This window comes from Engystomops pustulosus, chromosome 2 (genome assembly GCF_040894005.1).
Source record: "Engystomops pustulosus chromosome 2, aEngPut4.maternal, whole genome shotgun sequence".
Classification (NCBI taxonomy): Eukaryota; Metazoa; Chordata; class Amphibia; order Anura; family Leptodactylidae; genus Engystomops; species Engystomops pustulosus.
In genome coordinates, this window is record NC_092412.1 from 178,104,576 (window position 1) to 178,119,496 (window position 14,921).

At 44.1% G+C, this 14,921-nt stretch overlaps 2 protein-coding genes across 4 annotated transcripts in view; one reads left to right on the forward strand and one right to left on the reverse strand.

The window, feature by feature from the left end:
* Positions 1–14,921, reverse strand: part of PPP1R12B (protein phosphatase 1 regulatory subunit 12B) — a 43,160-nt gene that overhangs the window by 20,608 nt on the left and 7,631 nt on the right. The window contains exon 1 of one of the 3 annotated variants that reach the window (XM_072137420.1): positions 8,843–9,099. The exons of the other annotated variants lie outside the window; for them this stretch is intronic. Coding sequence (XP_071993521.1) covers positions 8,843–8,944 — 102 coding nt within the window. The 5' untranslated portion in view covers positions 8,945–9,099. Of the gene's footprint in view, positions 1–8,842; positions 9,100–14,921 lie in introns of those variants that run through there. 3 annotated transcript variants of the gene reach the window in all.
* LAMB3 (laminin subunit beta 3) overlaps positions 1–14,921 on the forward strand; it is a 203,521-nt gene that overhangs the window by 18,920 nt on the left and 169,680 nt on the right. The gene's annotated exons all lie outside the window — the stretch shown is intronic.

A 14,921-nucleotide genomic window follows, 5' to 3' on the forward strand; every position in this document is an offset into this window, starting at 1 on the left:
TACAGCGGGGCTGTCCCCTTGTGAATAAGGCCGACTGCACTGACACAAGATACGAGAATCCGACCTCTTATTTAGTAAGAGATCGGATCGGTTTAAATCAACATAGCACAAATGAATTTTTTTTAAAACTGGCTGGGGAGAGGATTATGGGGGGCACATTTGTTGGGGCTCATTTTCGGGGTGACAGGTCCTCTTTAAGATTTCATGATTTATGATGCTCAATCACTTTGAGCTGTATATTCTATATTTTGTGAGCAACTGATATTTTAGCTATCCTGGCCTGGTTATTTTAGCATGTATTTTGCACTAAATTTTTATCATAGATACGTTTTTTGAGTATATAAAACTTATGTATACATAGTGTATGGGGCTGTTTCTGCGGCAGTGCAGCCACAGATACTATCTCCCATCAAGTGGGTTCATTTAGCTACGTTTATGCAGATTGTATTGAATACAATCTGATTTATGTCCTCTACTCCACGTACATCAATACAAGTCTGGACAGTTACTTAAGATCTTAAAGCCATTTTCACATGGTCAGTATTTTTCATCACAATTTGTAAAGCACAATTACAAAAGGAACCTATACAGAAAAAAAAAAATGATGGAAAGATGTACATGTCCTCTTTTTTATTAGATCCACTTCTGGTTTTGGCTTACAAATACTGATGCAAAATACTGACCATTTGAAAGAGGCCTTTCATGTTCACATAGAAGCTTATTTAACACTTTCACAACACGTGAAGTAATAGCACATCACGGGTTGGCCGCAGGTGCATGGATAGGGCTCACGGGCTGAGCCCTCTTCATAACCGGTAAGTCTTTACACCAAAGTTACTGGCGTCAACCCGCACGTTGTCGGTGGCTTCAAAAAGATGGGGGCTCATGGGCGCCACCATCTTGGCGAGGATTTTCTTCCCGTGACGTCACCACGACAGCCTCGGGTCTTCGTGAAAATCCCCATATAGGATCAATCCGACAAAGTTAAAAAAAAATTATAAAAAAAAAATATAGAAATTCAACCCCCCTTTCCCTAGAACTGATTTAAATTAACAGTGAAAATCATAAACACATTAGGTATTGCCGCATCGGAAAATGCCCAATCTATCTAGCGCCCAAAGTCGAAAATGGCACTTTTTTGCCATTTTTAAAAATATTTTAAAAAATCACTAAAAAGTTATCAAAAGGTCATACAGTCCTAAAAATGGTAGCATTGAAAACTTCATCAGAAGTCGCAAAAAATGACACCACCTCTGTATACCAAAGTATTAAAAAGTTACGAGTGCCAGAAGATGGAAAAAAAAATAATTCTACATAAGTTTTTAATTGAGGTAAATGTATGAAAACATAAAACCTATACAAATTTGTTATCCTCGTGATCGCACCGACCCAAAGAATAAAGTAGACATGTCATTTAGGGCACACAGTAAAAGCCGTAAAATCCAAGTACACAAGAAAATGGCGCAAATGCGTTTTTCCACTATTTTAACTGCATTTGGATTTTTTTTCATTTTTTACACGCTCGGCGCTTACCATGCGCGTGGCTCTCCTTCACTTCCTATGTAGCCTCGCACACGGTCGCGCGCATGGTAAGCGCCGAGCGCGTACCTCCCTGCGCCGAAGCAGCTTCGGCCATAAAGTTTAAAAAAATTTTTAAACCGCGATACAGCGGTTTAAAACACTAACAAAAATAAGCTCCGGCACCAGCTCACCCTAAGCTGGTGCTCGGTATGTCCTTCTTATACCTGCCACTTCAAGTGGTAGGTTTCCTTTAAGTGCACAAACAGAATTGCACCAGAATTTAGCATTATAGAATATGACCTTGCACTCCATCATCATCTTCATTGTTATCTTCTGCCATTACTCACCATCATTCATTTCTCTTATTTTCAGGTATGTGTGCTTAAAGGGGTATTCCAGGAATCAGCATAACTCATATACAAATGGGTACTCAAAATATAAGCTAATGTGTAATTAGTTGTTATTTAAAATGTTGCTCCCCTTAGCAGAAAATGCTGGTGACTTAGACTGTAATGAAAAATTAAAATGCTACTGGCCAGTTGCAGGACAGAAGATGGCTGCTGGTCACATGTCCACATCACTTGTCCTGTACCTGCCAGGGCAGGTCATGTGATCACCACTATGTTTGGCTGTAGTCGGTTGGTTGCAGTGCATTCGGTATGGCCAGTGTTGTAGTGATGGCAGTTACACATCATTACTATGGTAACAGAGCATGAAAGTTTGTTATATCATCACTGCGAGCAGAGAATAAGAGAGAGGAGGAGTTACTGAGAACTAAAGGATCATGGAACTTGTAGTTTACAGTGGCGGACATCTTAGTGATAACTCCACCTACTTTAGAGAGGCCATAAATTTTGTAAATCATAAAATCAAATTATTAAGCTCCGTTTTGTGACTAATGACATTGAGTATTGTTGTATTCATTTATTTATATCATCATGGGGTTTTGTGTCAGACGTTCATATTCCCGGAATACCCCTTTAAAGTCAGGACCAGATGGCTCAGTAATCTCAAGCAATAGTTTATCTGCATATTTTTTGTGTTTTGGTATATGTGAATGCGTATCCAAATACCTGCTTTTATTGTAGACTTCCAGAATTGAACAAAAGGACTCTTTCTTGTAAGTACTTGTAAAACTCAACTTACTAATCACTCACCTTACACTTGCAAAATGTAAAAGTAAAATCACACCATTACCTCTATCCTCCTTCAACAACTAACGTAATCTAAATCTGGTGGACTTGCAGTTGCCAAGAATCTTCTGTCAAGAAAACGTGGCACTCACCCTGTCAACCCCTTTCATTACCCAGCCAATCATCAACAGCAGGGGCTCCATTTCACATGACTTGGTGCAACAGAGTGCCAGAACTTAAACCTGGCAGCCTAGAGCACCAGTCAAGGCGTCCTCAGAACACCTAAAATGTAAATAATCACACCTAGTGCCTTACCGAAAGTCAGGACAAACGATGAACCAAGGTGCCAGACAACTTAAAGGGCACCTACCACCCAGATTCTACCTATAAAGGTAGAATGGATGTGGTAGGTGGATGGTGGTAGGGACGTGAGGATAGCCCTTTTTTGGGCTAATCCTCACGTCCCGGGCGTCTTTTACAAAACTTTATTACATCTATATGCAAATTTTTTTATGCGGCTACTGGGGCGTGGAGTAGCCCGACATTAGGCTACTAGTAGCGGCTACTCCACGCCCCAGTAGCCGCGTTACTCCGCCTACCAGGAAATCTTCGGCGCGCAGCTCCTGGTAGCTGCGCGCCCTCGTCTGGGTCCCCTGCGTTCTGCGCATGGCTGCGGCTCTGGAACTACTGCGTATGCGCAGTAGCTGGGGGACTCGGACGAGGGCGCGCAGCTACCAGGAGCTGCGCGCCGAAGATTTCCTGGTAGGCGGAGTAACGCGGCTACTGGGGCATGGAGTAGCCGCGACTAGTAGCCTAATGTCCGGCTACTCCACACCCCAGTAGCCGCATAAAAAAATTTGCATATAGATGTAATAAAGTTTTGTAAAAGACACCCGGGACGTGAGGATTAGCCCAAAAAAGGGCTATCCTCACGTCCCATCCATCCACCTACCACCCCTTCTACCTTTATAGGTAGAATCGGGGTGGTAGCTTCCCTTTAAGCGCGGGTACTTGGCAAGAGTGAAACTACAGGCAGTGTCTCTTCTGCCAAACAAACAGCAGCACACCATTGATTCACCACAATCACAGCAGGAGAAAAGGGGTTAAAAGAAGACACTGCAATTTGAACTGGGAAAACTGGGTGATGACAACCTGTATGAGTTCTGCAGGTGTAATACCAACATGGGGAAACAGCCCACGCTATGGTAGAGCCCTGACTTAACACCTATATGGGCTTGTAGGCCATATAGGTGCCGCAAGCCCACGTCACCGGATCTTTGCTTGGAATGTGGGCAGGAGGCAAGACAAGAGCAGTAAATGAATTGAAAGCGCACCTCAGGCTCATTTGATCTTCTTCGATAAGATCAATTAATGGACGGAGAAAAACATCTGACATGTGCACAGCACAGAAGATAGTTCGTTTCAGAGTCAGGAGTACTTGAACGGCACTGATATGAGAAAACCATTAATGGGCTACGGACCGAACGTTATGCCTAACGTTATCCGATAGGATTAGGAAAAAGCCCCAGTCGTCTTTAAATTTTTAGGAGAAATAACAGAGGAACAGTACAGTGCAAAGTTCTAAAACAACACTGTCCAGATTTGACACATTATAGGGCAGTGGTGGCGAACCTATGGCACGGGTGCCAGTGGTGGCACTCAGAGTCCACTATATGGGCACCTAGGCCATCACCCCAGGGAAGGGTTCGCCAGACAGGACTCTACTTCTCTTGCAGTCCCAGGCAGTCCAGGACCCTAAAAGGAAACTACAATGATAATCTAAACTACTTCTCCTTCTTTCTATCATACTGGTGTCCTCAGGTGCCTATACAATTTAAACCTGTGGCACAGCAGGGAGTAATAAGTTACTGCTTACATTGGCGCATTGGCACTTTGCAAAAAAATGTGTGTTTTGGCTGTAGTTTGGGCACTCGATGTAAAAAAGGTTTGCCATCACTGTGATAGGGAATACAGTTATTTACTAAAAGACACAGGCAAGAGGAGCTTACATGTCCTCTTTCAACTGCATCTATTTTGTGAATACAAAAGGCACACAATTGGAAGATCTACTTCTCCTCAGACCCTAAACAGCTATGACATGTAAAAGGAAAAGCTGAGCCATAAGCATCAGAGCAGCTTACAGCATGAATTTTGCGCAAGACTCTGTTTGCAATTCCATATTAGGACAAGACAGAGATGAGCTGTATGAGTTAGGGAATATAAATAGTATGATCACAGCAGAGATTTCTATTCTCAATTCTGTGAACTTTTACATAACTGGCTGTGAACTGTTCATGGATCATATGAATGTAAATCCAGCATCTGTTTATCTTTACATTAGCCACAGAAAGCATGAGTCCTGTGAACTAGTGATACAATACCTGAACGATGGATCAACACAATGCACTTGATAAAAACTCTCTACACTAGTGCTACAATGGCTCAGTAATGGTACAAGCCACATGAACTTGGAAAATAAAAAAAATAGTTTAGCGATGGTAAAAGCCCTGTGCACCAGTGATAAAATACCTCGGTGTTTGTAAAAACCATGCACACTAGTGATACAATACTTTCGTGATTGTACATGTCCTATGCACTAGTGATACAATAGTGATTGTACAGGTCCTATGCACTAGTGATACAATAGTGATTGTACATGTCCTATGCACTAGTGATACAATAGTGATTGTACAGGTCCTATGCACCAGTGATACAATAGTGATTGTACATGTCCTATGCACTAGTGATACAATAGTGATTGTACATGTCCTATGCACTAGTGATACAATAGTGATTGTACAGGTCCTATGCACTAGTGATACAATAGTGATTGTACAGGTCCTATGCACTAGTGATACAATACTTTAGTGATTGTACAGGTCCTATGCACTGGTGATACAATACTTTAGTGATTGTACATGGTCTATGTACTAGTGATACAATAGTGATTGTACAGGTCCTATGCACTAGTGATACAATAGTGATTGTACAGGTCCTATGCACTAGTGATACAATAATTTAGTGATTGTACAGGTCCTATGCACTGGTGATACAATACTTTAGTGATTGTACATGGTCTATGTACTAGTGATACAATAGTGATTGTACAGGTCCTATGCACTAGTGATACAATAGTGATTGTACAGGTCCTATGCACTAGTGATACAATACTTTAGTGATTGTACAGGTCCTATGCACTGGTGATACAATACTTTAGTGATTGTACATGGTCTATGTACTAGTGATTCAATAGTGATTGTACATGTCATATGCACTAGTGATACAATAGTGATTGTACAGGTCCTATGCACTAGTGATACAATAGTGATTGTACAGGTCCTATGCACTAGTCATACAATACTTTAGTGATTGTACAGGTCCTATGCACTAGTGATACAATACTTTAGTGATTGTACATGGTCTATGCACTATTGATTGTACAGGCCCTATGCACTAGTAATACAATACTTTAGTTATTGTACAACATTTATGCACTAGTGATTTTACTGTCCCTAGGCAAAAAAAATACTATACTCACCTTTCGGCTTCTTCACCCAGGCTCCGTGCCTCTGTCTTCTTCTCTTCCAACCCGGGCTCATCACTATGAAGGGGGTGGATCTGGCAGGACATTTCATTAAAGGGGGGCATTTGGCAGGACATTTCATTAAAGGGAATGCATCTGGTAGGACATTTCATTAAAGGGAATGCATCTGGTAGGACATTTCATTAAAGGGGATGCATCTGGCAGGACATTTCATTAAAGGGGATGCATCTGGCAGGACATTTCATTAAAGGGGGTTCATCTGGCAGGACATTTCATTAAAGCGGGGCATCTGCTGTGGACTGGGAGGCTGACTATGGACTGGTGGGGCTATCTATATGCTGAGTGGGCACGTGCAGAGGCTATCGATATACTGAGTGGGCAAGTTCAGAGTCTTGCTTGTCATGGGTTAAAGGGGTTTTTCCACAAATCAAAGTTATGGAGCTGAAGCGGTGCTCGGAAATTTGGCCGTCTGCTACATTACTCCACTGGGGCACCGAGGGGTCCAACTGAGGTACCTGGGACCCCATCGGATCCCTTGTTTCCATAATTCATGGGGGTCTCATCACTGAGACCCCCACCGATCAGCAAGTTAGGCCCTATCCTATGGATAAGGCCTAACTGTGATTCGTTGGAAAACCCTTCAAAAATATTTTGTTAAAAAAAAAAAAAAGTGTATACAATGTCATGTTAAAATGTGGGAATGGATTCCGGGTGGGGGGGCCCACAAAAATCTTTCAGTCAAGGGCCCCAAAATTCCTAGGTCCTATGCACTAGTCATATAATAATTAGTGATTGTACAGGTCCTATGCACTAGTCATACAATACTTTAGTGATTGTACAGGTCCTATGCACTGGTGATACAATACTTTGTGATTGTACAGGTCCTATGCACTAGTGATACAATACTTTAGTGATTGTACAGGTCCTATGCACTGGTGATACAATACTTTAGTGATTGTACAGGTCCTATGCAGAAGTGATACAATACTTTAGTTATCTTACAGGCCCAATGCAGTAGTGATAAATACTTTAGTGACGTTACAGGCATTATTCCCTAGTGATACAATACTTAGTGATGTTACCGGCCCTATGCACGGTGTTGCACACTCAGTGGTGTATTTTTTCCACCCTTGCATGACTTTAGAGTTGCGATTTTTTCTTGTTAAACAAATGCAACAATAATGTTTGAGCAAAAATTTGCGACAATTATACGCCAAGAAGCTACATAGGACTAATGATAAATCTCCCCCTGTGTTTCCAGTGAAACGCATGGAATTGGTAATAGGCATCCAGTGTTTTGCCTTGTGTACATGCTAAATACCCGGTGCCAGTTACCGATCGCATGCACTTCCCCCCGGGTGTTTGTAAACATAATGTAAACACCAAAGCCCTGTGTAGCACTGGTGCATGCATACAAAAAGTTCCTATGGATGTGTAAACTTGTAGCTGACCATTAAATCCTTACGTACTGTGTGGTACAATGAAGCTATGCTGCACATGTTATAAAGCGCTCCAATGATGAACACCCTGCATATAAATAAAGCAATAGCTTTGTGACCACATAGTAAACGTGAACCATAGCATAAAGAGCGTGAACTGTGCGTACAAGCATTATGTATGCATCACTCAATCGCTTAGTAGTGGAGCTGTTTTATAAAGTGACTCCTGCATATGTGTGATACAATAATTCACATATGGTGCCAATCTATATCATGCAATGGGATGGAAACCTGCATAAGGCAATAGTATTCACAGGAAAGCCATTGAGCTATGGTAACACACAGGCATCTGGAGTAGCACATGCACACTAGATCTTTATTGTGCCAGCCAGCTACTGTCCAGCATGTAAATAATATATAATATATGAGCAAAAGGCTCATGCCATCACTGAGCACTACCTAAGTACAGCACTGGCACAGTTGTCAAGTTTTTGAATGAGTGACATAGTAGCTTAGGGATGGTGCCATTTGTGTGCATGTGTGCCCATGTAATACGATAGCTCAGATGGCGCCCATACAGTGCAGGTCAGTATAGTAACCCTGTGACAGTGTGGTGCCTTTGCACATGTGCAACAAAAGTTCAGCGCCAGCCAAATGTGCCAGTGATAAGAGCTTAGTGCCAGCGAGAATCTAATCCAAGAGATGGGGAGCACCCACACAAAACTGAAACACTGCAGAAATGCCAAGTGGACAATCCATGACAATGTCCAGTCATCAAGGAATATGGAACGAAAATGGCCAATGGTGCAGATGGTAAATAGTACAGGGGTGAAACCTGTGGCCCATACTACTTGCCATGCCGCAACACATGAAGCATTTTCTGCTGCATAAACCTGGCAGCGCTTTACTCCACATGGACGTGTCCTCCAAGAAGATTCCCACAGGAAACAATTCAATTGAATTCTCCATAAATGTCTCAGTGGGTAGATGCCATGAGAAAGCCCGGACTCTCCTGTTTCCTGTACTAAAGAAACTGGGGTACCAGGCAGCAGCTCCCCACATCAGATGTTCCCTGTGGGAATCCCCTTCTCTCCTGGCACAGCTGGCAGCACAGGGTGCACGGACCGGCGCTGTGATAGCAGCAGGGGCAGCCTCAGATGCGGTGAGCCGGACACACAGAGCACACAAAACGGAAAGTTTCGTACACGTAATGTCTTTGTCGCCGGCGAAGGGGAGGAAGGTGGAGAGTCCGACTGAGAGATCCTAGATCTCGTGTAATCCTTGGAGCGGCTGTACAAGGAGGACATGGCGCTTCCCGGGTCTCCAGTGATCTCCTCAGCACATCCAGGCCGTGTGCGGCTGCGGGGACTGGATGGGGAGCGCAGGACGAGCCCCTGATGGTGCAGTCACGTTCTGTGCAGCGCGGGAGCTCAGCATTGCACTGAAGGAGTCGGCAGAGCCAGGGACATGTAGGGTGGCGCTCCTCTTATGGACATGTGGGAGGGGCTGTACCCCACTCTGTGGCGCCACATTACCAATATCCTTCCCCCTAGATGAGGATCCGTCATGGAGTGTTTCCTCCTCTGTTGTACATTCTCTATCTGTGCCACTACCTAGCTGGGATTTCCGGCCAGTGGAATGGATTTAGTTCTGCACTAAGACTCTGCTGAAGATTAACCCCCTTTCCCCATTTTTTTTATAATCTGAGGAAAAAGTTGTAATTGATAGCGCCACCATGTAATATTCCATCATGGAAATTAAAAAAATTTGAACAGGGGGTCACAGCTGAGTTGTGAGTTGTAAATATATATTATTTAGGAGCGTAGTGTTGTTATCCAGGTGAGGTAAGTGTCCGCAGTGGTTTTAGTGGCACAACATGGAGTGGTGAATTCACCAGTGAAAACATCACATGCGGTGTAAATGGTAACCTGTAATATGTGTGCTAGAATGGAAGGGGCACAAAATTTACTTGTATGAGGCCCACATATTCCTGATCACAGTCTGACATGTGTTGTTTCATGGAACAAATTCTGCCCTGGAACTATAGGAATGTATTAAAAATATAATCACAGTATAGTAATGTAGGCCCACAAGGATGCAGGGATTCTTTGCCTCATATATAATTATCATTCTTAGAGTCCAGTCCCGCAGGAGAGTGTTCATTCAGTGAAATGCAAATACAGAAGTAAGGCCTTATTCACACAGCCTTGTGGTCGCTCAGACTGGATCTTTAAGAAGCACATACCCCTGATTACTGGATGCTGGCAATGCAAAGTTACTGCTGCTTGCACTCTCTCTGTGACCTCGGCGGCACAAGAGGCAGAACACTGACACTGTCGGCGCCGTCTAAGTCATAGTGAGGACGCTAGCAACAAATATAAGATTACCACAGTCACAGTGTCTGGATCTATGATAACCTGGTTTATGCTTGATTTTGTTGGCTGACAGATACCCTTTACAAGGGTATTCCCTTCAACACAACATTCTTAAATATACTCAGGATAACAATATAACACATAGGGGCTCATTTACTTACCTGGCCGCTGGAGTTCAACGAAAGTGCATGGTCCGACAAAAATGCAGTGTGCTGTGATTCACTAAGATCGTGCGTCCGATATCCTGCATGTGTGGCTTCCCTGGTCAGGTCCGACAGAGATCACCATCTTTTAAGTGGTGCATATGTAAGTGCTTTAGCTTGTGACACAATTTGAAAGTTCCGTGCTAAGTCCGAATCAGTCGGATCGTCCGACAGCACGCCCCCAATTTGTGTTGCATGGAAGCCAGCACAGCTGTGCCAAAAAGCGATCACATGCGCCAAAATCCAAGCGCAGACACCTGTTAAATAACTGTTCAAGCCATGCAATCCCCGCAAAAGACTCATTGTAATGAATCATATGCAAAAACGCCATATACGGCAATACAGTAGCATTGCAGTATGTGGTAGGAACGAGCGGACCGTCTAGGGTTAATGTACCCTAGAGGGTCTAAGGAATAGTGAAAAAAAAAGAAAAATAAAGTTTAAAAAATGTAAAAAAGTTTCCCTAAAACTGATATAAAACATAATAAACAGTAAAAATCACAAACACAATAGGTATCGCCGCGTCCCATAATGCCTGATCTATCAAAATATAAAACCGGTTATTGACGGCAGTGACGTGACTTTTACACCTTTTTAATTTTTTTGTACACCTTCGTTTAATTTTTGAAAATGTATTAAAACGCAATAAAACCGATCAGCCTGAACAGAAGAATAAAGTAGAGGTGTTATTTGGAGCGCAGAGTGTAAGTCGTAAAAACTGAGCCCACAAGAACGTTACACACATGCATTTTTTTTCAGTTTTTCCACATTTGGATTTTTTTTTCCTGCTTCCCAGTATACAGCATGGAATAATAAATAACATCACGGGAAAGCTAAATTTGTTACACACAAAATAAGCCTCACACAGCTCTGTACACAGAAAAATGAAAAAGTTATGGATTTTTGAAGGTGGAGAGCGAGAAATGAGTGAAAAAACCCTGCGTCCTTTAGGAGTTAAATTTCATGGGCAAACCCCTTTAACACCTTACAGTACATTTATCATCCAAATCAAGCATGGAAAAGCCAGGATGACCCCCTCATGAATACACGGTCCGTCAATCAGAACGCTATATGCCACAGTACGGCACAGCTTTCTGGTATGTTCTGATGAAGCTAGTATCTTAACAGTGCCATAACTGGAAGAGGTCTAGGGAGATTCTTTCATTAGTAAGTGCAGCTAGTTCATTTTACTTAGCTGACAGATGTCCTTTAAAGGCATAATAGTGCAACAGGTAAAGTTTTTTTTATACAAAACTTGCAATTGAATGTATCTGATGAATTTTCATAGTATCATAGTATATAAGGCCGGAAAAAGACGCAAGTCCATCAAGTCCTTTAAGAATTAAATAAATGTTTTATCCCCATAACCCGTGATATTTTTTCTCTCCAGAAAGGCATCCAGGCCTCTCTTGAACATGCACATAGAGTCCACCATAACTACCTCCTGGGGCAGAGAGTTCCATAGTCTCACAGTAAAGAACCTTTGTCTATGTTGATGGTAGCATCGCCTCTCCTCTAGGCGTAGAAAATGTCCTGGTCACAGGCCTAGGTATAAAAAGATCTTTGGAGAGATCCTTGTACTGTCTGTTCATGTATTCTAGTCCCCCCATTCCCCTAATAATCCTGGTTGCTCTCCTCTGCACCCGTTCCAGCTCTACTATCTCCTTTTTATACACTGGTGCCCAAAACTGTACACAATATTCCATGTGTGGTCTGACCAGGGATTTGTATAAGGGCAAAACTATGTCTTTATCATGAGAATCAATTCTTCTCTCGATACATCCCATAATTGTATTTGCTTTAGCAGCGGCCGTCTGGCTCTGGTAACTAAAATTAAGTTTACCATCCACCAATACCCCCAGGTCCTTTTCAGTTCCAGTTTTACCAAGTAATTGACTGTTTAGAACATAATTATACTTTTTGTTTCCATGCCCGAAGTGCATAACTTTACATTTATCTACATTAAACCTCATCAACCATTTCTCTGCCCACTCCTCAGTGAATCTTCAAATATTAAAAATAACGGTTTGGGGGGGCGTGGCTAGCAGCCAAGATGGCCAGACGTGTTTAGCGGAGCTCCGCGGGAACCCCTAGAATCCGCAGGATAAATCCTGAATTCCCCAGGCCAACACCGGCAGTAAACAAAGACCCCACTTACCGCAGCTGCTGGAGACACCGGGAGCGACTCCGGCACCGCAAAGATCGCGAGTAGCGGAGACCTGACGACCGCGAGCTACCGCGCGGGTCGGAGCACGCTGGGAAAGACCCCGGACGCCGACAAGGTGGATAGAGTGGCGAGGGACCCTGCAGCCCGGCCGCGGCGGTTGAAGTCCGGGAGATAGGCGCGGGAGCCACCTTACAGACCAGCACGAGGAGCGCGCCTCCACACGTGGCCGGCGCCATCTTGCCGAAACGAGCGCTGATCCTGTTCCTCTCTGACCGGAGGGAGCGCGGGCAGCGAGAGCAGTGGCACACCGGCACCTGCCCACACACACTGCCGCTCCGCTGCACGGAGGTCGAAAGTAGCCGAGACAGTCGGCATTCTGCTGTTGAGAGGGAGGAAAGGCGACGCGCCAACACAGCAGCGCCATTTTGGGGGCAAAGAACAGCCTGGCCTGAGAGGCCTGATTATAAAAGATACCAGCACCCTAAGGCCAGTGGAACCTCTCTGGTGCAAACGCTCAGCAAAGGCTTCAGAGACATTCACAACCAACTGTGAGTTACACTATCATTTAATCTTGCATTGCTATCTGCACAGTGGACTATTACTGACAAGAGTACATATTGAGTGATAGCTGGCTAAAGAATTATTGCCTCTGCTACAGTGTGTGAATCCTTCTGATATACCAATACTGTCAACTATCTTCAGGCAACATGAGCCCCCCTAAAGCAAGTGCCATTGACAAGCTCAGGGAATTTGCAAGGGGAGATTCTGCAGAACCTGCACGTACTCCACAACCGCAACGCACGGTGCATACCAGAGCTAAACCTAATGCGACTGCGTCAACATCGCAAATAGAAGCAGAGGATGATGCAGAAGAACCTACTCTGAAACAAGTAACCCTACAAGTGCTTGCAGCAATTGACTCCTGCAAAAGTTCTCTCACTGGCAAACTTGATGAAGTGAGAGTGGATGTGGGCCTGCTTCGCCACGATTTGCAAAACCTCAGAGACCGTGTTAAAACCACGGAGGAAAGAATATCGCAGGTAGAGGACTGCACAGCCAATGTCCCGAGATCCCTCACCTCTCTCAAGACAGAGTCTGATTCATTAAAACAAAAGGCGGACGACTTGGAAAATCGACTCCGCAGAAACAATATCAGAATAATTGGCATGCCAGAGAAAACAGAGGGCAGAAGCCCGGAAGAATTTCTTGAAAAATGGCTACAGGAACTGTTCCCCGCTGCAAAATTCTCGCCGGCCTTCGTGGTGGAAAGAGCACACAGGGTGCCGGCTAGAGCGCCCCCACCAGGAGCAGCCCCGCGTCCACTTCTGGCAAGAATGCTAAACTGCAAAGACCGGGACATGATCCTCCAACAAGCCCGCAAACACCCAAACATCTGTGTGGATAATGCGAAGATCTCAATTTTCCCAGATTTCTCCCTGGAACTCCAGAAACGACGAGCAACCTTCACAGATGTGAAACGTAGGCTTCGAGAAAAAAATGTGCCTTACTCCATGGCCTATCCAGCTCGTCTGAGAGTCCTAGACGGTGACAAAGCTATCTTCTTCACCTCTCCAGCGGAGGCCAGTGAATGGCTGGACCTACGCAGAAACGCGTCGCCGAGACAGCGCTGATCTGAATCCCCGGGAGAAGCAATCCTCAATTCAGCATCTAGGAGGAGCACGTGAGCACGGGGACTGTGTTTAAAGAATGGGTAGCAAAATCATTAGAGTGTTTTTGTTAATTATGCTGTCATTCGTTTACAACGGGCTACTAACTACTGTAATGATAACTGTGTCTATATATGTAAACAGTTGTAGACCCCTAGTGAGATTTAAGACTCGGAAGGTTATACAATGATCTGCAATTGCCTGGGGACAAATGTCTAAGTGTTAGGGTTCCTAGGAATAACGCATATACTCTTTGCCTATGATCCACCAGACATGGCAAGAGTATCCCTGTTTTCTAGCCAAATTTGTCGGGAGCGCCTCACGACCTTCACGACCATGGTTAGGCCGGAATGACGGAGAGGCGACCCGAATAGTTGTTTATAATGTAAGTTATAGTATGTTTGGGTTTAAAGTTTGTCGTATATGCCAACTTAAAAACCAGTTGAAGGATGCAGAGGAAGAGAGAATATTAGTATTTACACATTCCAGGATTGGGGCGCTAGCCGACAAGCCTGGGACCCACCCTCATAACACCCACTCGCACTATGTCTGAAATACGCCTTTTTTCATGGAATGTGAGAGGACTGGGCACCCCTAGGAAGCGGATTATGGTGTTTTCCCAGATTACTAGGCAAAACCCACACATAATATGCCTTCAGGAAACGCACTTGATCCCATCCAAATCGCACACTTTACACAAACCTTGGGTGCAGTGGGGACTGCATTCATGCCATGGCTCAGCTTCTAGAGGGGTTTCGATCCTAATACATAGGTCCCTACGATGGGAGGATAAGGCCCAATTGGTGGACACTGAGGGCAGATTTGCATTTGTTCATGCTCACATTGATGGAGTAGCGTATAACATTTTGGGA